General features: G+C 47.6%; 1 protein-coding gene across 3 annotated transcripts; it reads left to right on the top strand.

Annotated features, from left to right (window-relative positions):
* Otulinl (OTU deubiquitinase with linear linkage specificity like) lies at positions 1-25,280 on the top strand. Of its 3 annotated transcripts, none has more exons than XM_032898679.1 (8): positions 1-167; positions 17,186-17,345; positions 17,429-17,460; positions 17,561-17,652; positions 19,222-19,371; positions 21,705-21,833; positions 23,126-23,395; positions 24,355-25,280. In XM_032898679.1, the coding sequence occupies exons 1-8, from the start codon at positions 101-103 to the stop codon at positions 24,526-24,528; spliced, it is 1,074 nt and encodes a 357-aa protein (XP_032754570.1). In that variant the 5' UTR covers positions 1-100; the 3' UTR covers positions 24,529-25,280. The 3 variants fall into 3 exon arrangements, with proteins under 3 accessions (XP_032754570.1, XP_032754572.1, XP_032754571.1); XM_032898681.1 differs by lacking the exon at positions 1-167 and adding an exon at positions 15,878-16,536 and having other exon boundaries at positions 23,249-23,395; XM_032898680.1 differs by lacking the exon at positions 1-167 and adding an exon at positions 15,881-16,536.
* Positions 25,281-26,477: the final 1,197 nt, after the last annotated feature.

Raw genomic sequence — 26,477 nt, forward strand, 5'->3', positions numbered from 1 at the left:
GGCTGTCAAGGTAGCTGAGTTCGGGACTGCGGCTGCGGGGGAAGCGAGAGGGGCCACGGGCTGTAGCAGAGGGTGCGCGCGGTGAAGGTGCGCAGCCCGCATGAAGGCGACGAGGAGCGCGCCGCGGGAGCGGGAGCGGGAGCGGGAGCGCGCTCGGACCACCTCAGGTGTGTGCGGGGATGGGCACCGTCTCCGGAGGGTGTCGTGGCGGCGAGGGAGGGCGAGGGCTGCGAGGGATGCTTGTGGCGCGGGGACGGCTACACCTCACTCGTGGCTGTGCGTGGGTTGCACTTGAGCCTCGGGCAAACGGAGAGAGGCGGCTCTGTCCACGAGCACCGGGGCGCATGGACCTGCCGGCCGGCCCGTGTCCTCGGGGAGAGAACCAACTTGGTTGTAAGCTAAGTTACCGGGGTTCGCGCCTTGCAAAGGATGTGGCCCACACCTTTTCAGCAACCAGAGTTGGAAACCGCAGAGAACACTCTTGACTTTAAAAAAAAAAAAAAAAGAAGGAAAGAAAGAAAGCTCAAGTAGTGAATCTGAGCAGAGTGTGTTTTCGCTTTGGGTGTGTGAGTGGGGTCGTTGGGCACCAGGAATGTGTCTGAATTGTTATTCTCGGTCCTAGCAGGAGCTTCTGACACAGCAATGTGTCGAGTGTAGTGGAAACAACACCGTTCTAGGAGTTAGGACAAGAGCTCTGGCGTCTGGGTAGGAGTTATCAACTACTTGAGACATCAGCCATTCGTGAAATGAGTGCTGGACAAGTTAATACCGAAGGCCTCTCCCAGCCTAGCAGTCTGTGACTGAATTACTCTAGTCTCAGAAGTTTAGAGAATGAACTCAATCGTTTAACCTTTATGCACCTCGGGTTATTATAGAATTAGCCAAATATTTCCTTTGGGTGTATCCAGTCGAAGATTTTTTATTTCGTTCCTTTCTTCCCTGAGTTTGGCAGAGAAAAGAAAGTTGGAAACAGAGGTAAGGACAAGGCTGGAAAGAGCTGGTTTGGGAGACTGCAGAGAATGCCTACTTTGGCTTAACATTAGCGCCACCAAGAAAGTGGCCTTTCTCCTCACGAAGTCCAAGGCATGTCAGTGCTCTGAGCCCAGGGAGAGAGAGGGCCCTTTCGTTTGTTTCCTTCTGTAGGGTCTGCTGTAAGTTTGCAGGACAAAGTGAGATTCAAGGATCAGCTTGTGGAAAACATTTCCCTTCTAGAAATTACTGCTGAGGACCTAGGAACATGGAAGACCATCTTTGCTGGTTCTATTTGCCAAAACAAAAGAAGACAGCAAAACAATAACAACAACAACAACAACAACAACAAAAACGAAACAAAACAAAGTAGACCCAGTGGTCTTTGAGTTGCTTGTTCAAGCTGAAATGGAGACGCCTTTTGATCTACCTCTTAACTCTTTGCTAAAAGAGAGACATAGATTCACTTTTATGATAATAAGTAAGCCTTGTCAGAAACCAAAGAGAAACAGAAGAAACCCCAGAGAACTGTTGGGGGTGGAGAAGGGGTTGGGGGTAGTCTTTTTTTTTTTTTCTTTTTCTTTTTTTCTTTTTTCGGAGCTGGGGACTGAACCCAGGGCCTTGCGATTGCTAGGCAAGCACTATACCACTGAGCTAAATCCCCAACCCTGGGGGTAGTCTTTTTAACTATTAAATGTGTTCCAGTGTTGAAAAAAAAAATCACAGGACACACCTCCGTGCACAGCATTACCAGACAGACCCTGTCAGAATACTGGGCAGGGCTGAGCCGTCTTGAGGGTGGTTTCATCCAGTGCTCCAAACCTCCAAGAAGGCATGCACCATCACCTACGGTGCAGATACAATGGTGCTGTGAAATCGGCTGGCCTTTGGGCGTCTTTGGCAGACCTCTGTGTTTGAGGATGACGGTGTTTTCCCTACAGTCACCTCCAGCTCCCTTGCTTCATGGTCCTTAACTGTTGGAAGGCTTGAGGCATGGCTGTGCTGTCATCCACACTGTCCCTAAGTCTGATAGAGGTGTGCACATCCTGAGCTGTGTTCTAAGGAGCTACTCAGCTCCTCGATGGACCCTCCGGGTTGGGATTGAGAGACAGAGTGCCCAGTGTGGAAGCGGGGAGTAGTATGAGGTCTGGCATGGCAGCCACACCCGAAGCTGCCCTGCTTTCCTTGCCTTCCATTGTCTGATGCTGTGGTTGTGGATAAGGTCTTTGTCTAGGGAATATGTTCTAAAGCTAAACCAAAATCTAGAAAATGAAGACAATATTTTTTAGTCTCCCTCGTGGCTTAGAGCACTTATTATATAGAGAGTTGCTCTGGTTGTTCACGGCCCATGGTGAGCTCCATAATGCTCAGTGCTACTGTTATTACTACCATCCCTGCCTTCTGGTATGAAGTCGAGTATCGTTTATCCCTAGGCTACAAAACTGCTTTAAATGTGAGCTTGTCTGCCTAGATCCCAACCCCATACCTAGACTATTCTGCCAGTTAAAAGCTGCATTCCGAATATCCTGGGTCCCCTTATGCCCAAGCCCTTCACCAGTCACTGACCTTGTGTGGGGAGCAGGTGTGTCATGCCCACGCTAGGCACCCTGTGTCCATGGTGAGCATAGCAGTCTGTGGGCAGGTAGGCGAGCTCAGAAGGTGAGCATGTCTGTGCTCATGGAGAGAGGCAGACGCGAACCACACACGTCAACCAAGAAGGGAGTGATGCCCAGGCTGGGCGCACATTTTACCTCCACGGGGACCATGGGGGCTGGGCTTTTAAACTGGAAAGTCCTGCAAAGTCTCTGGCCTCAGGGAGCTGCTTGGTAAGCAGGGTGCTCAGGCAGTTAGTAACTGTCCGGAGGAGTATAACTAACTGGAGGGCGTTCCAAGTCCTGGTTCTAATGGAGAGAGAAGTGTTTCCCTCTTTGAAAAAAGATGGTTTAAGGACTTAGGAGGGAACATGACTGCATTTTACACACACACACACACACACACACCACATACACATACACATACCACATACATACCACACATACACACACATACCACATATACACACACACACATATACACACACATATACACATATACACACACATACCACACACATACACACACACATATACACACACACATACACATACACATACCGAACACACATATACATACATACCATACACACACACACCACACACACATTTAAACTGAGGATCTATAGTTGATATGCTTTGCTATTTGTTTGCTTTTAGACTTTTCTTATTTCTATGGGATGATAAGCCAATGGCATGCATTTTTTTTATTAACTTGAGTATTTCTTATTTACATTTCTGAGTGTTATTCCTTTCCCTGTTTCCGGCCAACATCCCCTAACCCCTCCCTCCCCTTCTTTATGGGTGTTCCCCTCCCCATCCTCCCCCCATTGCCACCCTCCCCCCAACAATCACTTTCACTGGGGGTTCAGTCTTAGCAGGACCAAGGGCTTCCCCTTCCACTGGTGATCTTACTAGGATATTCAATGCTACCTATGAGGTCAGAGTCTTTGGGTAGTGGCTTAGTCCCTGGAAGCTCTGGTTGTTGGCATGCATTTTTTTAAGCTTATGTTTTTATATAGGTAGAGATTCTTTACGGGTGTAGTTCTTAATGGAAACTGTCCTTTTGGGTTACCTGATAGACTTTGGTTCACCAGAGAGAACTTCTCTGGCTCTCAGGTGGGTTGAGCGTCCTGACTGGCTCATCTAGAATAGTGCCTGTCTCTTCCCACTAGTGGTGGGAACTTACTCGTGTTCTCTAGGTGCTACGTAGGGAGATGCTGACAGCAGAGGCAGAAGAGTTCTGTGTGATTCTTCCAGCTCTCATTCTGCGGCCATTGTGGGTGTGTGGAGGGCTTCTAGTTCTATGTAGCTCCAGGAGGCAAACGCTGGTCTTTACTTATGGAGGATTCTTAGCATTCATCTGCCTGGTCGTCTTCTGAAACAGCCCTGGCATCTACCTAAGCAGACCCTTCAGTTCCTAGCGACGGCTTCTCCAGCCACTGGAACTGTTCTCAGGGAAAAGCCTGGGCTGCCGTTTTTATACCGTTATGTTGACTGGGGTGACTTACAGGCTGTGTGTACAAGAAAAGGGAAACTATAAAACTTTTTTTTCTTCTCAACTTCTCATGGCTCTATGGTTCCTTTCGTGTAACTCCTGAGAGCACCAACTTTCAGGAGTTATCAGACGAATGTGTTCACCCAGAGGCTCTCCTTTCTCCTCTGTCCCTTTGACCCATCTAATGAATGGACAGGTACTTAGATAATCTGTTTTCCAAAATTGAAGTTATGCCTGGCATAATAGCACGCCTTTAATTCTAGCATGGGGAGTCAGAGGCAGGTGGATCTCTGTGAGTTCAAGGCCAGCCTGGTCTATGTAGTGAATCCTTGTGTCCATTTAGTTGACTGCAATTGATTTCATGGAAGACTGATGTTTCTAACACATCAGCAGGAAAGTTTTGTGTGTGTGTGTGTGTGTGTGTGTGTGTGTTCTTGTTTTTCTAGTACTCCTCTGTTCTAGATATAGTCTATTTTAAAGAAAATAACAAACAACTTTCCAGTTTGATCAGAGGAACAACAGACAGGTGGCATCGTGTTTAAATTAAAAAGATGGTAAAAATTTACGTTTATCTCTGAGAGATGGAGAAACACCATCTGTCGTTACTGTTGCCAGGATCCCTAGGAAATAAAAATCCCAGGAAGTGCAGGACATAAAATATTATAGCCGACATGTTTCTAAATTATGCATTTCGTAGTAGATCTTTCGTCGTTGTCTTTAACCACCGCATTTTCTCTGGAAAGCACCCCTCTCCAAGCTTGGACAGAGAGGAGCTTCATCGAAAGTCAAGGGCTGAGGGAGCTGGAAGAAATCTCAGTTGATGACTGCTGCCATCCACCCACATTAAAAAGCTGGGGGCAGTTCTGTGTTGTCTGAGGAGGCACAGGTGGGAAGATCCCTGGAGCCTGCTGGGCATGCAGGCTAGCCAGTCCCTGAGCTTGATTGAGAAAGGAACCTGATGTCAACCTATGGCCTGCACTCACCCCCCCCACACACACACACATGCGCTCTCTCTCTCTCTCACACACACACACACACACACACACACACACACACACACACACACACACACACACACACACACACACACACACACACACACACACACACACACACACACACACACACACACACACACACACACACACACACACACACTCACACACACACACACACTCACCACTCTCTCTTGCTCTCTCTCTTCTTTCTTGCTTTCTCTCTCTCTCTCTCTCTCTCTCTCTCTCTCTCACACACACACACACACACACACACACACACACACACACACACGTGCTTGGAGAGGGGAAGAGAGGGGGGAACTAGCCTCCCCTGTCCCATCCCTGCAGAGATGAGCTCACTGCCCTCTGTGGAGGAAGGACAGCCTTCTTGTATACAAGCCTGTTTCTGAATGGCATGGGACTATGGGTGGCCATTGAGCTGGTGGTGGAAGCTTACTAGGTTTGCCATCTAGGTCAGTGCTAGAGTATCTCTCCTCGTACCTAGTCTCCCAAGTTTAGCAGAAGTGAACTAAATCCCTTCCTGCCTGGTGCTGAGAGAATCCATTCCTCTATCTTAGGATAGTACCTGCTACCTTGAGAGAACTTCTTTTATGATCTGTGACAGGAAGACCTCGGCTTGCCTTCAGGCTATGTAAAGTTACAGGAAAACAGTGCCCCTGAACCAGCCACTTGGATGAGTTATGCTCTGCAGTGAGCAGGATGCAGGGAGGAAGGAGGAAGTGGAAGAACTGTGGAGCCAGTGCTGACTGCAGTCAGCCACAAGCTCCAAAGGAAGTACGGAGTGCGGAGGAGCAGACAGCACCTGCCCGGCCATGGTGTCAGCTCGGTGCCCTGACCTTCTGCTTGGTGTTTGCAAATGTAGATGAGGGTTGGGTGGGAGGCTCACAATGACATGGAAATAGAATGAGTGGACTTAACAGTGCAGTCTTGGACCTGAGTCTGTGTGGGAGCTTGGGCACAGGAATCCGTTCTGCTGTGTGTGAAGGTAAGCATCAGTTCACCCGAAAGGCTCTCCCACCATCATTTATCCGTGGTACGTTCATCCACTTTGTGTTTTACTCAAGTGTGGGCATTTGGCTGACGTCTGCCATAGCAGACAGTTGCCTACCCTCCCCTGCTCTTCGTGTTCTCACACCCCAGTGTCTCCTTCCAGACAAACGTCACCGAGGGCAGTTCCTCTTCTCTGCCCTCACCAGAACCCTTCGTTTAGTTCTTCTTTCCCTCTCTCCTCTCTTTGTGCACGAGGCTCTTTACCAGAACTGATGCATTCAGCACAACGGATGGTCAGTCAGATCTGCAGAACCGTGCTTGCCCCTCCAAGGATCGAGGCTGTGCTGACACTTATCCAGATTGGATGGGTCTCGTGTCCACACCCAGGGTACCCATGCTGTGGGGCTATCTTTGAATGATGTTTTGAGCTTGGCTGTCAGTTCACAGCTGTTTAAAATCCTGTGCCCTGAGCGCCAACAGGATTGTCCCTGCTGTACAACACACAAACCTACTGAAAGGGACCTCAGGTGACAGACTGGCCTCCCGACACCTCCTCACGGGGAGGAAGCTGAGGTCCAGGACACTCAGCTCCCTCAGGCCATACTCCAAGTTCCCTCTTCATCCCACTGTGTTAAAATCTTCCTGCTGGTGAGGTGACCACTCCATACTCTCGCTTCTGCTCTGGATTTAGGTGGGGCATCTAATTAAAGGAAGAGAGACATACGGGTGCCTCATACTTTTCGTGTGTGCCTTCATAACTAGAAGGGGCCACCAGGCCAGGTTCCCCTATCCTGGAGTGGCAGGACAGTGTCAAATGAAGGAGTATGTTTGTTTTCTCTGTTGGAGCACAGAGGGAGCTCCCAGGGCTGGGCTGGGTCCCGTGGTGTCTGGAATCCAGGGCCTTTTCTTTTCTGTTTGTTTCTTCTGTTTCTACTGTGTGTCTACATGGAGCGTGGCTTCCATGCCCATAGTCACTTTGTGAAGCTTCAGTCATCTCCCTTCCACTTACCAGAGAGGAAGAAGAGTGAGAAGGAAGCGGCCACTTTTGAGGAGCCCTTTCTGGTGTCTCTGTCTCTCTCTGTTTTGAGATGGGTCTTTGTTTAATTCAGGCTAATGTCAGTCTCTTTATGTGGCTGAAAGTGGCCTTCAACTCCTGACCCTCCTGCCTCCGCCTCTCAAGTGCTCTCCACTACGCCTGGCTGGATGACTCTGTTTGAAAGTTGAACATTCTCTCCCACACAGAGCCCACTGAGTACAGCTACACCGGCATCCGGAGGGGATGCATTGAGCCTTTTCTCTGAGAGAGAAGCCATGGTCCCAGTTGAGTTTCAGTGTTCCGTCTGTGAAGGGAGGAGAACAGATTCAGAGCAAGCTGGTGGTCTGTACCATGGAGGCCAAAGTGCAGGATCCTGAGGTGACAGACAGATGTGTGCACTCTTTCAGCCAGCATTTATTAGCCATCTCTCCTGGGCCAGCAGTGGCAGGAAGAGAACATACACTCCTAGTCCTTAAGATGTTCGCAGTGGAGGGAGGGAGGCCATCAGACACAAACACAAACTGACAAGAGCCGGGAAAGGACATCATGTGCCCTGCAGAGAGTGGGCTTACTGAGCCTGGGGTTGGGAATGGGCCAGACAAGTGACATTTGAGTTGAGAGCTGGAAGAAAGTGTGACCTAGGCCATGGAAGAATGTCCCAGACTGAGGGAAGAACATGAGCAGAGTAGGAGTAGGGATGTGGTGGGGGTAGGAGTTGTGCAGGACAGAGGGAGCCAGGGTGGACTGAAAGGACCCGTGGGGACCAGCCATTCTGACATGCTTGGAACTCATGTGTGTCTCAGATATGGGACTCTGAGGACCAATTCTGGGAGAGTCCCAAGAATACTGGGGTGAGTCGTGCCCTGCCAAGAGGCTTCACAAACAGTGGTGCATCTTCCCCCCCTCCCATTTCGGAAAAGTTCCTTTTCAGTTAGGAATAGCTCCTGCTGTAGAGAACATTCTACTTGTAAGCTGACTGAGCCCCTCGCGTGCCCAAAGGGAAGGAGCACAAAACAGAAGAGCATTCAGCTATGGCTGAAGCTCTCGGGCACTGGCATTTCTCTTAGTCTGGGTTTATTTCTCCTCGTAGTAACTTTGACATTTAACCGGTGTCTGGTATGTTTGAGAGGACCGAAGTGGCCAGGGATGGAGGAAGCCCTCGTGCTCTGTTTCCCAACACTGCCAGTTTGTTAAAATCACATTGAAATGTCAAATGAAGGACAGGCACAGCCCAGTAAATCAGCCCCAGGGAAAGCCAGCCTGACGCTGTCTCCTAACTGTGGCCTGAGACATCAGTGCAAGTCCCCGATCATCCGGACAGGACACAGATTTGACTTCAGAGGGACTCAAGAGTCTGCTTCTGGAAAGCCCCGGAGGTGGTCCTACTACAGAGTATGTGCTGCCTCGTAGACAAAATGGCCTTTGAAGCCTTAGCCTTCTTTCTGGAGGGCAGGAGCGTGGGCGTATATTCGTGGATGAATGCATGGTGAAGGAGAGGTAAAGGTGGAAGAGATGACCAGTGGCTCGTCTGCTAATGGATCGTCTGCGTGTAGGGTCACATTGAGCCCCATGTGGGACAGGTCTTGACTTCTCAGTCAAGTCCTAGGGTGTGGTTGGGTGTTCCAGGGAGATGCTTAGCTGTCACGCTGACTGACACAAGAGTATTCTTGGTTACTGAACCTGTTCCTGAGGCCTTTGCTTAGGAATGTTCCACAGAGGACACGCCCTTCTTTTCCATAGAGGACACGCCCTTCTTTTCCTGTTCCACTCCCTGCACTCCCTGTCTATGGGCCCGTAATACTCACCCAGCGACTGTCAGGACACAGATATTCCCTCCCAATAAGACAAGCCATGAAGTAGTTTCAAAATAGATGGTACACCTATCAATTATTTTTTTTTTAAATGTCAGCCCACACCAGTTCCAGAATAAACAGCAGCCTTTGGGAAGAACAGCTAATCAGAAGGATTAGTTGCCATTAGCAACAGACCCCAGTGATTCTGATCCCTGAGGAGATGGCCACCATGAGAGAGTGGAACTTCAGTAGCGGTTCTCACAAATGAGTGCATTAGAACGTAGCAGTCTATTATGAAGGCCCGAGAGTGGACCTACACGGGCAAGTAAGTCACTCGAGACCTCACAGGGATGAGCAGTGGGACCTGCTTGGCTCTGAGGGCACAGAACTTGCACACATGATGCAGGCAGCCCATCCCATGTACTGACTGGAGAGTGAGGCACCAGTGTTGGAGAGCTGAGGGCACAGAACTTGCACACATGATGCAGGCAGCCCATCCCATGTACTGACTGGAGAGTGAGGCACCAGTGTTGGAGACTTGAGGGAAGCCCAGAGGCAGATAGAATTCCTGTGCCTGGGTTGTGAGGCTGGATGGACTTTCTCACTGTTCCTTAGCTAAAAATCACTTCCTAAGTGCCAGGCATTCCTCTTAGAGAGTAGGCGTAGACTCCCTTTCTATAGGATGTTCAGTTCTGCAGAGAGGAGGGCCAGAGCTGAGCAACCCCGGAGACTCTTCTAGATTCCTTACTGTCAGGAAGGAGTGAAGCCAGAGAGAGAGAGTAGTGAGAGCCAGACAGAGGCCTGGCCTCAGTGGGGTGTGGTTTCCCTGCCTTGCCTAGCTCCCCCATCCAGTGACCTTAGGTCATACGCCCAGCCCAGGGAAGCTTTCTCGAGCCCCACCTCAGTCCTGTGCTATGCTGCCCCTTTCCTGCCTCCAGAGGTTGCCTCAGGTGGGTTCCATCTGAGGTTACCTGGGAGCCTCGGCCAATGCAGATTAGTGATTGGGACAGAGGCTTATCTGCAGGAGCAGCCTAACCCGTGCTGATAGAAGAAGGGCAGACTTATCAATAGGGAAATGATCAGAAAGGGGAAGGAGACGCTTACAAAAGGGAGTGTGTTCGCAGCTGAGGTGGCCTAGCCCTGGTTACATGACAGACAGTGCTGGGAAGATTGTAGCAGAGACTTGGCCGAGCAGTTCATGGTGGGATGCTGCCACTTCCTTTCATTTTAATACACCCTGGCCTGCCTCATCACCCTGTGCCAACCATTAGATCATGGTTTAGGGCAGTGGTTCTGGACCTTCGTAATGCTGCGACCCTTTAATACAGTTCCTCATGTTGCGGTGACCCCCAACCATAAACTTATTTTTGTTGTTACCTCATCACCGTAATTTTGCTCTTTTTATGACTGGCAATGTAAATATCTGATATGCAGGATGTTTGATAGGGGGCCCTCTGGAAAGAGTTGTTTGACTCTTAAAGGGGTCGTGATCCACAGGCTGCTTTAGGGCCATTCAGGCTGTGTGATTTCCCCCTCATTCTATATAATCGGTTGTGTCTCCCAGGCCATGCCGCTTGGCTGGATAAAGCTGACCCTGACTTCTGCAGTTTCACAGGAAAGCAGCGATTGCTTGCTTTCTGAAGTGAGCCTGTCTATACCTACAGCCTTTGAGTTCTTGTCACTGGTGGGCAGCCAGAACCCTACCACAATTAGAAAATTAAGCTTATCTTTAAGAGGACGGGTCGCTTTTAAGATTTACCAGGTGAAATGAGACAGTTCTGACTTAGGCTGTCCTTAAAGCACACGCACAGTCCTCCCTTCTCAGGCAGGAAGTGATTTCCAGGTGCATTATGGGTGATTTCAGTTCACCAGGAGTCCAAGGCAAGAGCTGCTGCATCTGAAGAGACTGCGGGCCAATTTGAGTAGGTTTCATGTTTTACTGCTCGTGACTTTCAAGATAAAAACCTTCCACTTAGTGGTTCTCTTCCTTGGAGATAATGAAATGGTCCTGCAGTTGTTGGCTTTATTGCTTCTCTAAGGGGAAGGGCTGGCCGTTCTCAATTGAGCAGAATTAACACCTGTGACACAAAGTAGAAAGTCACTCGAGGATGGCCTTACCATGTCAATGATCGACTAAGGCTGTACACACACACACACACACACACACACACGCACACACACGCACACGCACCACACAACCACAACACAACCCTGTTGAGAACACTGCTGAATTTTAAGTGTAGTGTTACAACACACTACACTGTTTCAACAGGAAGATTTTTTACCTTGATCTGTTTCAGCCCTTCCTCTGCTACATCAAACATCAAGATACAGTGCCTTTTCCCTCCTTCTAGCTCAAACTGTATGTCTTCTTCCTGGCCGATAGCCCTTGGTGTGTCACTGCTGCTCAGGAGGTCATGGGGCTGCGTGTCGATGAGATGATGTGCTGGTGTGTAGTGAGAGTGCCATGGCACTGATACTGGCCTGTTAAAAAGTTTGGCAAGATCAGGAGAGGGCTGAAGACAGAGCTCATTGGTGGAGTGTGTCTGTCTAGCGTGCATGAAACATGGCTTCAGTCCCTAGCACTGGAAAACACCCTGGGAGAGGAAGTAGTCGAGACTGAAGACTCTGGTAGGCATGTGGTTGAAGAAGCAAAGAATTTTCTAGAACGGCTCTGGAAGTCCTGCGATGAGCCAGGGTCACTGACGAACTCTCATGGGAGACCATGACGGTCAGGTCACCACCTGCCTCAGGCCACTGGGCTGCATCTGCTGTCTGCATCTTCACTTCCAGTCTGACTTGTCAGTGTCTCTTAGTTTTGCTTTCAGGATACACTGTTTTCTGCCCCCTTCTTGGGTTTCCTGTTTGAATGTCTGAATCACTTCAGCTTTGATATGTTGTAGAGAATGGAAAAAGAATCTAAGAATCTTAACACACACACACACACACACACACACACACACACACACATACAACCCCTACACTCAATCCCCCCACCACACACAACTCACCCAAACTCAGCTGGTGGTCTTGTTTGTCATGTGACCACAGATCGGGCTGTAGGTCAGACATCACATCTGCCGTAATTCCTCGAGGAGCCTAATGCCTGTTTCTTCAGATTGTTTGAGGTACACTTTAATCCTGGTGGTTGGGGACACCCAGTTACATATTAAAAACAGAAAAGAAACTGCGTGGTGCAGCCCAAGAGTTCAGGACACAAGTGTGAGAAGGAATTTTCCTGTTTTTGTGTCTTGACAGGCATGAAAGAGGGTCAGATCTCCAATTCCTGGCGCCGTTTCTTTTCGGCCTCCTCTCGTTTCCCACACTTCCAGAGCTGTCTCTGCTGAGCTTGACCTGCCCACCCTGCCTCATTCTGACAGTGTGTGGGAAGACTGTCTGCAGAGGCAGAGAGCTAACACACCACTCTCTCTCTCTCTCTCTCTCTCTCTCTCTCTCTCTCTCTCTCTCCTAGTCCCACTCATGATTTGGCAAGACCCCTTTCTGGGGCAAGGAATAGAAGTTGGTGATTGCAGAATTGTCTTTGGTGGGAAGGGAGACAACGACAACAACAACAACAACTTTTACTTTTTGTTGTTTGTTTTTGTTTCTTTTTTTAAATATTTATTTATTATTATACATAAGTACACTGTAGATGTCTTCAGATACACCAGAAGAGGGATCAGATCCCATTACAGATGGTTGTCAGCCACCATGTGGTTGCTGGGATTTGAACTCAGGACCTCTGGAAGAGCAGTCGGTGCTCTCAACCTCTGAGCCATCTCTCCAGCCCTTGTTTTTGTTTCTTAGAGGTTTTTGTTTGGAGGGGTGGGTGCTAAGACAGGGTTTCTCTGTGTAGCCCTGCCTGTTCTAGAACTTGCTCTATAGATCGGGCTGGCCTTGAACTGAGAAATCCACCTGCCTCTGCCTCCTCAGTGCTGGGATTAAAGGCATGAATCACCACTCCCTGACCAGCACCTCTGAAATGTTACCCTCTCTCAGCTGTGCTATTTCACTAAGTAGTGGCTCATCAAAATGATCCTCAGAATTACATCAAAATGAGCCTCAGAATTACATCAAAATGATCCTCAGAATTACTTTTGGGGTCTTGTTATGGTGTTTTCTTGTTTTGTCTTTTTTGAGTCTAATCTGTTTATTGGGCCCACAACTAAAAAAGTAGTGTGAGTGCATGTGTGTACGTGTGTGTGTGAGTGTGTGTGTGTGTTCGTATGTGCAAGCTTTTGCACACACACGTATAGGTCAAAACAGGATGTCAGGTGTCTACCTCTGTCGATCGTAGTCATAATTATAGTTACTACCGGCACTGATCTGAAAGCCCATCCAGCTTCCTACTTCACAGATAGAACAGCCAGGTACTCAGGCAGGTGGCTTCCAGAACTGCATGGCTGCTACCTTTGAATATTGGCTCTACCATTTATTGAGCAACCCCCATTAGGTGGCTGCTTAACCTTTTCCTTTAACACTTCTCCAACCTACAAAGCAAAGGTGATTATAGTAACCACAATGAAAACAGCAGCTAGTGTTTGCTATGTGCTTATTGAGAAAAACACCACAGCCAGCCCTTTTCTGACATTTAAAGCCCCATGGCAGTTCTGTGCCTTCTGTACTGTGAAATGAAAACCCGTGCAAGCATACAGTAAGCACTTGCTGTGTACCAGGACCCAGGATATGTTGTCATCTAAAACGACTTTAAATATGTGTGTATGCGTACATTTACATATATACATATGTGCTCCATAAAAAAAATGGAACCATGCTATTTGCAGGGAAATTGATGAAACCAGCATCATGCTATATGAAATTAGCCAGAAGCAGAAAAATATTGCGTGTTTTCTCTCATATGTAAAAAGTTTTAAAAAAAGAAAAACATGATCTGAAAGAGTGAGCTGCTAGGGGAGGGGGAGGGGCAGAGGAGAGATGGAGGGCAAGAGACGATATTTACTGTCAGAGTATCATATGTGCATGAGCTAATTTGGACATTGGGTGGGCTGAGTCAAGGGAGACCAGGAGTGCAGGCCTGTGGTCCAGGTCATTTCCTGGTAAGGTGCTCCCGTACCTGCTTTCTGGGTGGGTTCATTTTGAGGATAAGGGCAAAAGGCTATGACCAGGGTAAGGGAGAGAAAGAGCAGGACAGAGGAACAGACTTGGGAGGAAGAGGGGGGCAGGGAGGAAGGGAGCCGGAGACAGAGAAAGGGTATGATGAAACAGCAGGCTGTCAGGAAAGGCCTCATTCTGAGGAGAGATGCTCCAAGGGGCTGTTGGTACCTTAGGTGAATGAAGCATGCACACCAGATGGCATCTAAAGATGAGGGGTGTCGAGGGCTGTACCTGGTCCCCACTTTATCTGGTCCCTGCTGTGGTGGCTTTCTGCTGACCCCCGACAGATACACAGGAGCACCAGCTTGTGAATTACACTGGATGCTGTAAAAAGGCCGTCGCTGAGAAGAAACGTGACTGCCCTGTGTGTACTGAAGAAGCTCATTCTCTGGATTAGTTCAGAAATACACCCTGAAGCTAGCAGTCCTCCCCCAGGAGTCCTCCTCCCGGAGCAGCTCGAGGGCTGCTTGCTGATCTGTTTTGGAAGCCAGTACCTGTCAGAACTGACAGTGTGTAAATCTTTGATCCAGCATTTCCTCTTTTTTTAAAGAATTATCCTTAAAGACAAGCTGCCAGTACTCCTGAGGGGACGTTGGTAATGAGAGCTGGATGCTCGCCGATGCATTGTTTGTGAAGGAAGAGTGCAGAACCATCCAGATGTTCAGGAGGCGCCCAGGACTGGCTCTGCCGAAGTGCTAGGCATTTGTTGCACAGGGTCCAGCAAAGCTGAGAAGTGTGCTTAGGAATTCACTGGCTTCAGCCCTGATATTGGCAAGAACAAACAAACAAACAAACAAACAAATAAACACTCTGTATGTACATAGAAATTATACTCCAAAAAGTACTCCATTTTTCTAAAAAATATCTTTATAGCTGTCATAAAAGTTACATATTCGTAGAGAATCCCATTCCGTGATTTTAAGAAGTTACTATGGGCTGGAGAGATGGCTCAGTGGTTAGGAGCACTGACTGCTCTTCCAGAGGTCCTGAGTTCAAATCCCGGCAACCACATGGTGGCTCATGACCATCTGCAGTGGGATCCAATGCTCTCTCCTGCTCTGTCTGAAGAGAGCACACTGTACTCACATATAGAAAATAAATAAATCTTTTCTAAAAAGTTACTAAAAATAATCGTGTGTCAGAATTATCAGTTGAGAAAAACATCTAAATTAGCAAAGATCTAAAAATCATAGATGTTAAACACAGATAGTTTTCTTTTAAAATAACATTTTTAGAATTTTTAAATTGTTAAGATTTATTTCTGTTGTTTTTATTTGTGTGTGTGTGTGTGCGCGCGCGCGCGTGCGTGTGAAATGCCATGTGTGTTAAGTGTCCACGGAGGCCAGGAGAAGGCATTGGATTCCACAGAGCTGACGACCAGATGGTTGTGAGCTACCCAGTGTGAGCACTGAGACCAGAGTGCAGGTCCTTTCCTAGAGCAGCGAGTGTTCTTAACTACCGACTCATCTCTCCACCCCCATGTTTTAATTTTTTTTAACTTATGTGTATTTGTGAGTGTGTGCCTTGTATGCATACGTTTCAGTAGAGACCAGAAGAGAGTGTCGGATCCCCTGGGTCTAGAGTTTCATGGATGCTCAGAACCAGAGTCCTGGAAGAGCAGAGCATGCTTAACCACTGCGCCAACGTTTATGTCGCCGGGCCCAGCTCTGTGTTTTTAAACAAGCAGTTTTGCTAAACTTCTGGGAAATTGTATAATGATTTGAGCAGCCGAATAACTGCTCTAGATTGATAAGCATTTTTTAAAATGTTCTTTTAAGTTTCGGGAATTATATTTTAAAAATTGTCTAGTAGCATTTTTTCTTTATCTGTTAATTTTTTTTCTTTATTGGGAATATAAATACACACGAACTATCCAGATGACCACACAGATGAAATCAGAGGTTCCATTCCGATGAGAGTTTTATTGCAGTCGGTCACTGGAATTTTACCCAGTAATCTGCTGTGGAAGAAATTATTTCAAAACAAACCCCAGGAGGTTTGGCCACCGTTCAGAAGTCCTCTTCCTCATTTGTACTTCAGCATGTCACATGCTCAGACAGGCCGTTACCGGGAATCTCCTATATGGCAGAATACTGCAAGCCCATCCTTGGATCCCCGGCTTCTTATGTTTTTGCCAGGTTGGACCAGGAATCACGATGGGCATCTGAAGCAGCAGGTGTGGAAAGCGGCACCTAGGCTTCTCTGATTGGCTTTCTTGCCTGTGACGCAAGCTACTCTGCGACCTATCATGTTTCCAAGCAGCAAGGGTCACCAGAGCCCACCTGGCATAGATCCAAGAAACGAGCGCATGCCCACACTGCACTGCCGCTCCAAACTCCATTCGCCCCTTCCCTGCTGGGTCCCCTTCAGGTCACAGTAGCTCAGATCAGGGATAGTCAGCTGTCGCTCACACAGGTTCCATCCTGGAAGCGGGGTGTGAATTCAGGATTCGGAAGCCCGTACTTCTGCCGTACATTGTAAATCTTGAGCATGGTAGAGAAAGATGGATGCGGCACTGATCGTGGTAGGAATATGATACTTTAATTTTGGATTTAGTGTTGGAATAAGTTAAAAACATTTATGCAGGTCTAGTGGGTGGGATATCTCAGGTGTTAGCCCTCCTAAGCATGGGTGTGATGGATTTGTAATCCCAGCATTAAGGGCAAGTGGATTTCTAGGGCTTCTAGCTTTACTAAGCAAGTTAAAGACCAGTTAGAGAATACATCTCTGCTACCTGAGGAATGGTGCATTTGACTGTCCTCTGAGTGTCTGTCTGTCTGTCTGTCTGTCTCTCTCTCTCTCTCTCACACACACACTCTCTCTCTCTGTCTCTCTCTGTGTCTCTCTCTCTCTGTCTCACTCTCACACACACTCTCACACACTCACACACACACTCTCACACACTCTCTCACACACACACTCTCTCTATGTACCTCACACACTCTCTCTCTCACACACACACACAACCCACACACACTCACTCACACACACTCATATCTAACTTTGCATCCCATATAAACATGCATCTGTGAATATACAAACATGCACATACATGCATACACAAAAACGCGTATAAATCCACGATAGCCTCTTCGGGGCAGAATTGCCCAATGTGTCCTGTGTCCCTTAAGACAGACGTTTAACTATGATTTGCATGTCTGTTTGTTTTGTAGGAAGTGACCAAGTTCACTCTTGGATACTAGTTCCAAGCCAAGTCCTTCATGCTGCCTGGAGAATAGCAAGGGCCTCTGTGATGACGGCGCTCTCTCTTCTGTCAGCTACCCTCAGCTACTTCAGAAGCCTGTATTTGTATTTAGGGCATCAGCTGAAATGGTGGGTCATCCCGTCGTCTTCCTTTTCAAAGACACCCTGGTGGAACAGAGAGTTTTCGTCTAATTGTTTCCCTTGTCTTTCAGGTGGATTGGCTATCTACAGAGAAAGTTCAAAAGTAAGTACTTAGTGCACGTTTTCTCACTTTTAAGGGCAGAGAGGGGTCCAGGAGGGAGGGGGATAGGAAAACTAACTGCCTTTTATTCTGTTTTACCCAGGAAACCTCAGTGTGGAGGCAGAAGTAGATCTACTCAGCTATTGTGCAAGAGAGTGGAAGGGAGAAACCCCGCGTGCCAGGCTGATGAGGAAGGTATGCGTGCTTATGTTAAGGTCGGTCAGAATCAGGCTACATTCAGTTCTGCTTTCCCAAACCCAAAGGTCAACCTGCACCAAACCGGGTGTAACTTAAAGTGTCAGCCAAACCAGAAGCGGAGTAATTGTTGGATGTTGGCTTTAGTCCTCGATCTAGTTTGCTTTTCTGTCATTGCGATAAAACAGCCAGGCCAAAAACACCCCTGGGGAGGAGAGGGTTAAATTGGCTTACACTTCCAGGTCACACCCTGTCACTGAGGGAAGTCAGGACAGGGTCTGGAGCAGAAACCACAGGTGAACACTACTTACTGACTTCGCTCTCAGGATCTGGCCCAAGCTTACCTGACTAGGGATGGTGCTGCCCACAGTGGGCTAGGCTCGTCCATATCAATCCTTCATAATACCATCTCACAGACAATGCCATGAGACAGTCTAATGTGGTCAGTCCCTCAAGTGAGGTCTCCCTTCCCAGGTGACTCTAGGCTGTTGAATCAAGCTGAGAGGTGAGTACTCTAGGACAGACCTCAACCTGGACTTGGTTCTGCTGGGCATAGAAGTCAGTCAGGCCTGTAACTTGAGAAATCATGAGTACAGCACGGTGTTTAGCTCTCTGACTTGTTAAACTTCTGCATGCACTGTGGAGAGCCTTCACTGGAAGCATCAGACACCCTGGTGTAAATATTTGAGGGGTTTAGAATGTTCCATTGGACTGATCTTGGGAAATATCCCCAACAATGCTGCCCACTCCTGTCTCAGGCCAAAAGAAGGAAGGGGAAGTCCAAAGTACTCTCTGGTGTGGTCTCAAAAGTATACGATTTTTTGCTGTGCTTACATTGTATTCACCATCAGCCCCAGATAACCTTCCAGGCTTCCAGGATGAGTCCATCTAAAACAGCATGGGGCAGACTCTGTACACAGCAGAGTCACTGTAGAATTGCATGGATAAGGCCATTGGAGTGCCTCAGGGAGTAAATACTAAGTTCAAGAGAATGACTCTCTGACCTCCATGTATGTGATGATTGCTTGTGCGGCCTGCACATACAGCACACACAAACACACACACACACACACACACACACACACACACACACACATACACACACACACAGAGATGATGATGATGATGGTGATGGTGATAATGAAACTTAAATAAATAAGGATCTAGAGACATGTCTAAGCAGTTAGAGTATTTGCAATTTCTGCAGAGGCCCTGAATTCAGTTAGAGACTTACTGCTAACTGCCTGTAAGTCCAGCTCTATGGGTACCTATATGAATGTGAAAACCTTCTTCCATACACACACACACACACACACACACACACACACACACACACGCACACATGCATGCACATCGTTTAAAAATAAATCTTGAAAATATTTTAAAACAAAAAATAAAATTGCATACAGTGCTCCACTTGTTCAGGTGTTTTGGGAACCACACCCCACTGGAAATCCATTTTTCCGGTGTGCTTACTGGAACCTCAGTTTCAGTGTGAACGCTGACACTCAGCTCACTGAGCTAGCTGTCCCTAGCATGTGACACAGTGGAGTTCATTCTTACTGACAGGCTTATGAGGAACTCTTCTGGAGGTACCATGTTAAATGTGTTCGACCAGTGAAGAGAGATAACTATGACGCTCTCAGGTCTGTGTTGTTCCAGATCTTCAGCCAAGGCCTCTCCTTCCCATCATGGATGAAGGAAAAAGACATCGTTAAGGTACAACTCCCCACTGGGAACACGCTCGCGATGGGGTGGGTTCCTTGTCCTGTCTGGGTAGCATTGTGCTCAGAGGGTCCCTGTGTTGGGGAGCTTTGAGAGGTCCTTTAGGTAACTCCCTCTCCCACATGGCTTTTCAGAGAAGCCATCTCAGCATGCTGGCATTCCCAATTTTGTTCATTTTCAATGGTTCTCAGAGAAGGGTCAGCCCTTCGTAAGTAGGGTGGTTTGATAACATGAACCTTTTTTCTGTAACAGAAATGTTTACTGACAGAGGCGGAGAGCGTACAGTTGCCACACCAAAGGCTCTCTTGTGTACCTCTGTGGTCAGTCCTCCCAAGACCTCTGGTCCCACAATTCCTGATTGGTTTCTGTGCCCCTGTGCCACCTCCATTGTCAGATAAAGGGGCTTTTAGCCTCCTGTTAAGTATGGTGTCCTTCCCACAGCAGGGCATGTTTGCCCTTCCCCATGCTGCTGGACGAGTTTAGAAGCCATCTCTCTGCTCTGACGTGATAGTCCTTTACAGGAGCAGAATACAGTTTATTCTCAGTAGAAGGGCATCTGGATTGCTTCCTGTGTGTGACAACAATGAACAGGGCTGTTAAGAATAGTCTCGTACAGGACTTTATAGCTATGCTGTCTGTTTCATCTAGGCAAATGCCCAGGAGTTAGATTCCTGGTTGTGTGGGAGGTGTGGGCTTAACTTTCTGAGAAACTGCCACATGGATCTCTGAACCTGCTTGGTCTTTTTGCCTCTCCACCAGTGTGGTATAAGGGTTACAGTAGCCCAGCGTGGTCACCAGTGGTTAGAATTGCTGGGCTTGTTTGCTTTTAGCCGTTCTAATAGGTATATTTTGTTTCCTATTGTTTCTTTGTTTCACTATATGCCCTAGTGCATGCGAAAGCCAGAGGTCAGCTCTGTGGAGCTTGGTTTTTTCCTCCCACCTGTACGTGGGTCCCAGGGATCGAACTTGGGTCATCAGGTTTGCACAACAAGCACTATTACTCACCAAGCCATCTCGCCTGCCCTCCCTTGCTTTTAATGGATAGATGTGGAGTATCTTTTGTGCACCTCTTGTCCACCCATATCATCGTCTGGGAAAACTACCCGTTTAAATCTTTTGCCATCTCTGTGGGATTGTTTTCCAATTACTATTTTGAAAATACTATGTTTGTCTTGACTATGAGTGCCTTAGTAGATACGTGATTGGCAGATGTTTTCTTTTATTGTGTCCTTAATCGTTGGTGGCAGTGCACTCTCTTTTTTATTTACCTTATGTTTGGCCTGCACTGTGGATGTCCATGCACTGTGTGCATGGGGTGCTCGGAGAGACAAGAAAAGAGCAGTGGGTCCTCTGGAACTGGAGTTACAGTTGTGAGCCACTGTGTGGGCCCTAGGAACTGAGCCTAGATTTTCTAGAAGAGCAGCACATACCCTTAACTGCTGAGGCGGCTTTCTGACCCAGGCATACATTCATTCTTGATTAACAACTTGAATTATTGGTTTGAGTGCAGCATGCCCAATTCAAGATGGCAGAGCAACAATTAGGAGAATATGTGTGTGTGTGTGTGTGTGTGTGTGTGTGTGTGTGTATGTGTGTGTATACACAGCCTCAGGGTCTGTCTCCTTGATGTCCTTTGTTTAAACCTGTTCTCCGTCACTCTGTTTGGTAACAGACACGAGATATTTGTAGCAGACTAGCCCTACTAGTTAACTAGAATAAAGGGTGTTACAGAAAACCCAGGCTTAGCTGCTGAGTTTGTGCTGTGAGGTACAAACTAGTCAGTGGGTTCTTAAAATAGACACCGAAGTCTAACCTTTGCACCTCCCAGAATTTAATCTGAAGCTCTGTGAAGCGAGTGGTATAGTTGTTTCTTTGGAGTGGACGTGAGGCTAAGGGTAAAGGAGTAGGAAGTCCTTCCTCAGCCTATGAGGGACAGCCGGGTCTGGAAGGCCAGGTCACCACACCACTGTGTAAGGCAGCCCCTGCTTTCCCTACACCATTTAGTTACATACAGTCTCTAAGGCACAGGTCAAGGGCATACGGCATTTTATACAAAAAGATTGCTTCTTTGGATATACTCCTAGGTTTACTTTTTTTTTTTTTTTTTGGTCTAGATTATAATCTAAAACAAAACAAAACAAAACAATCACTCAATCCACAAATCTAAAGTAAAGGTGGCCACGGGCTGTTTTCTTAACTGGCACTGTTGTCTCTCCGAGGGTTGCTCCGTGAGATAAGACCGCATGCCGTGGCATCCCAAATCGTGCGTGCTAAGCGTGCTAAGCGCGGAGACACTAACCGTTGTCGGCATCTACTTCCTTTTCAAGCTTCCTGAAAAGCTACTCTTTTCTCAAGGCTGCAACTGGATCCAGCAGTACAGTTTCGGGCCTGAGAAGTACACAGGTTCCAATGTGTTTGGAAAGTTACGGAAATGTGTGGAGTTACTAAAACTGCAGGTGAGTATTCAGTGAAACACAAAACAACAAGAAAAACCCAAAACAACAAGAAAAACCCGACGACGGCGACGACGACAACCGATGCGTTAGGGAAATAAAACTGAGTGCAGAGCGCCCCCTGCTGGTGGCAGCTTGCTCTTTAGCCTCCAAGTAGCAAGCCAGAGTCAGCGTGCTAAGGCTCTGTGAGGGCTTTGCCAGTAGTGAGATAGAAGCTTCAGTGGCTATGTTGGAAACCTGACACGTGAGGGAACTTCGATTCCAATACGGTACAATATCCAGACCTCAGAATTACCCTCCTGCAAGCATTGCTCCCTGCACATGCGGGGATAATAAGTTCTGCCTGTCTTTTAATAATGATCAGACTTGGAGGGGTGGAAAACATGCTTTGCTTGTCTCTTTCTCTCTGGCTTATCGGGGGAAATGCCTTTCTGAGCCATAACTCTCTTCTTGCTGGATAACCGTGAGTAGTATATACCCGGGATGGTTATCACAAAGATGTGAGTTAATCCACGTGAGGGCTCTGCAGAGTGGCGGCCACACTGCTCTCTTGCACTGTTTTCCACTGGCATAGCCTTTGGACCACCCAATGGCCCCAAGCAGCTATAGAGAACTGACATGTTTGACAGTTTACGCAGTGTGGTGTGTTTTGAGAAAAGTGACTTTATTTTATATCTTATAAGGCATCTGTGCATTAGGCGGGTAGCTCGGGCTTCTTCCGTGAGATGCCGTAAACTGGATGACTTAAACGAGCAATGATTATTTCTTGCAGTTGTTAAGGTTGGAAGTCTGAGGCCAGGAGTCCAGCAAGCAGTGACATTTGGTGATGGCCCTCTTTCTAGTTTATAGACAGGTGGTCAGCTCTTTGGTTTTGTTTGTCGTGACATCACACAGCAGGAGGAGAACCAGCAATCGCTGGGCTTCCTCTTATAGGCCCACCAATCCCACTTGTGAGGACTCTACCCATAGAAGCCAATCACCACCTACAGGCCTCATCTCCTAATGCTGTCTCCCTGGACTAAGACGTTTGATATACAAGTTTGGGGAGGCAGGTGAACATTCAGCCCACTGCGGTGTACTTACGGTGAAAGAGAATCAAATAGCCTCAAAAGGCATGAACACGTAACTACGTAAAAGCCCGCCCTCCTCTTTGGCTTATTCAATTAGTTCTTTACAGGTGGTTCATACCTTGCTGTGTGCCCTTCTCAATTCAAACCCCCCAGTTCACATCCCAGTTCACCAGTTCACACCTCCCAGTTCACACTTCTCAGTTCACACTTCTCCCTGTGTTGTAGTGGACTGAGTTTAGTGGGATTCGAGATTACCACAAGAGAGGGAGCATGTGTAACAGCCTCTTCTCCGACGCCATCCTGGAGTGTAAACTGTACGAAGCTTTGAAGTTCCTCATGCTCTACCAGGTCACAGAAGTGTACGAGCAAATGAAGACCAACAAGATTGTCCCCAGCCTTTTCAGACTCCTGTTCTCCCGAGAGTCATCACCGGATCCCTTGAGCTTCATGATGAATCACCTGAATTCCATAGGAGACACGTGTGGTTTGGATCAGGTGAGTGAGTACTCGTGGTGTTTGATCCAAGGGTGACTCTGGAGTACTTGAACCCATGGCCTTTAGGTTGTATGTTTAGCAGTGACAAAAACAACTGTACAGAGGTGGCTAGCTAAAATTGCTGGCCCTGCCTGCGTGAAAGAAAAATAACAAGCCTCCTTTCTGGGTGCTATGTCCTTGTGAGTCTGAGGACCTTTGGACCAAAGAGCGCGGCTTCGTAGATCCTTGTGACACAAAGGCCACTCAGTAAGACAGACCGTTTCGGGAAGGCATTTGCTTACCCGTCACGGAAAAAAGTAACAGCTTTAAGATCAGAGAGTGACACAAGTCTTCTGTTTACTTCTGTTTTCTGTCTGAAAGAAGTGGTGAATTAGATGATGTCTTTACTAAGATCAAATCAGTTGGAAAGAAATTCAGTTCTTAATAGAGAGCACTCTCTCCTCCCTCCTAGTCTCCTCCTCTCCCCTCTCCTCTCTTCTCCTCCCCTCTCCTCCCCTCTCCTCCCCTCCCCTTCCCTTCCCTCCCCCCCTCCCCTCCTCTCCTTTCTTTCTCTCTCATCTTTCATTTCCTTTCTGTCTTCACTTCACTTCCCTCCCACTCCCCTCCCTTCCCCCCCTCTTTACCCCTCCTTTCCTTTCCTTTTCCCCTCTGCGGTGAGGTCTCACTTTGTAGCCCAGGCTGGTCTGGAACTCACTCTGTAGCCTAGACTGACCTCCAACCCATGTGAGCCACTGCCCCTGGCTTGAGCATTCCTTTCTGTTTCTGCACAGTTTTCTCCTGACTTCTCACCTGTCATGGTCCCACCCTCCTTCCACACTGTGGGTACTTGTCCCTAAGTCGTGCTCACTTGCTCTTTGGGTGAGTCTGTCACAGAGTGGGTCATCTTGTAAACCACAGCAAGCGCCATCCCGGTGGGAACGGATAAATACATCTGCGGCTTTGCTTCCGTCTCTCCCCAGATCGACATGTTTATACTCGGGTATTCTCTTCAAGTGAAGATAAAAGTGTTCCGACTGTTCAAGTTTAACTCCAGAGACTTTGCAGTCTACTACCCCGAGGAGCCCCTCAGGGAGTGGCCAGAGATCTCCCTGCTGACCGAGAATGACCACCAGTACCACATTCCCGTCTTCTAAGTCGGCCGTGGACTGAACATCAGCTCCTCTCAGTGACAGTGGGCAGACTTGCAGAAAAGTGCCTCGGCCAGGGAGAGCTCCGAGACCTCAGAACGCTGGGTGGAGGAGTCACCCACAGGGTGGCTCACCTTCTGTTTCGGTGATGTTTTTCCCAGCAGCACACATCTGTGGCTTGGTGGGTTGACTTCGTCCATGAGGGGTCTGCTGGGTTGGGTCTTTAAAACATAGGGAAACTTAATGTGGACAAAAATCGGAAGGGAAACAGCTAACCTGAGCAGCAGGAGTGTTTTAGTCTCTGATCTTCATGTTCTTCCAAAAGACTCTGTGGATTTGGAACCGTCATAAATAAACAGGGCCGAGTTTTACAAGCGTTACCCTCCTGGGAGTCTTTGTTTACTGATTTTCCAGGACAACCCAATTAATGTTAAAATATTGTGTGTGTTTCTGTACATGTGTTTATATATATACACGTATATATTCAGAGACGCACGTATACCACCAATATCCACCACCAACATGGTTTGTAATATTGTACAGTTTCTTTATATCTCTACCCTTTTTTTTGGTATTCTTGAATCTGGCCAGCTTAAATCAATTTATTTAAATAAAAGAAGATAAATTGTATGGATTTGGGCAACTGTATAATTTTCGAGCTGTCATAAAAATACTAAGCTATGGTTTATGTAATCTATATTTACACATCCATTTAATGAATGGAACCTTGTGATTGGCTGAGTAAAATTCCAGATACAGATGTGTCTGTCTGTGTCATCATCCCAGAATCCCGGAAGAATTCGGTTAAAGAGAATTTGTCTCACCTCTCCCCTCCCCAAACAAAACAACAAATACAGGCTTACATTCAAATCTGTTTTTCCTAGAGCAGTGGTTCTCTTTTCTGGGTCTAGACACCCCTGGGGGTGGGGTGGGGGCTTATCAGATTTCCTGCCTATCAGATGTTGACATTACAATTCCTAAGATTAGCAAAATCAGAGTTATGAATTATCAGGGGAATGATTTTATGGTTGGGGTCAGCACAACAGGAAGTCTATCCTCTTAGTCTCCGGGTGGCCCTGGTGTGATGGAAAGCCCATGGAGGTGGAAGAGTCCCTGCATCAGAGGATGCTGTGAGCAATGGAAGCATCACTAGCCTGGCAGGCGAGTAAAAGGCAGAGCCATGGTGCTGGGGTCTCCAAGAGCTAGAAGAGAGCAGAGGCAGACCTTGTCCAGAAACCCAGAAGGAACATGTCTGCGCCAGGACCTTGCTTTGGGCCTGCTGATGTCTCAGTCAGACCTCTAACCTTTAACCCTCGAGGACAGTGGTCCTCAACCTTCCTAATGCTTCAACCCTTTAATACAGCCCCTCGTGTTGTGGTGACCCTGACCATAAAGTTATTCCCGTACTAATCTTAATTTTTCTCTTGCTACTTTATAACTGTAATTTTGTTACTCTTAGGAGTTGTAAACATCTGATATGCACGATATCTGGTGAGGGGCCCTGAAGGATGGGAGCCACTGCTCTAGGAAAACATACTTGAATTTAAGCCTGTACTGGTTATGTTTTGTTTGGGGCATAGGGAGGCAAGACAAGGTTTCTCAATGTAGACCTGGTTGGCTTGGAACCCACTACGTAGACCAGGCTGGCCTACCTCCAGGGTGCTGGGATTAAATGAGTGTGCCATCACCACCCCACTTTAAGTCTGTTTTAAGAACATGGCGCAGTAGCAACAGAAAACTCTAATTCTCGGTCTCACTAATTTCCCGTCAGCACTTTTGATCATCTTAATTTCTGGAGGGGCTCTGCTCACCTGATTCGCTTATTAAGAAATAAAAAATCATTTTTTATATCCTGTTAATGTTATAAAGCCAGGATGCCCATCTTGAGAAAAGACATATCTAGCATATCATACGTTCTCCTTCATGTGTGTATGAGTTCTTCGGCTAATACAAAG

The sequence above is a fragment of the Rattus rattus genome, chromosome 3, assembly GCF_011064425.1.
Source record: "Rattus rattus isolate New Zealand chromosome 3, Rrattus_CSIRO_v1, whole genome shotgun sequence".
Taxonomy (NCBI): domain Eukaryota; kingdom Metazoa; phylum Chordata; class Mammalia; order Rodentia; family Muridae; genus Rattus; species Rattus rattus.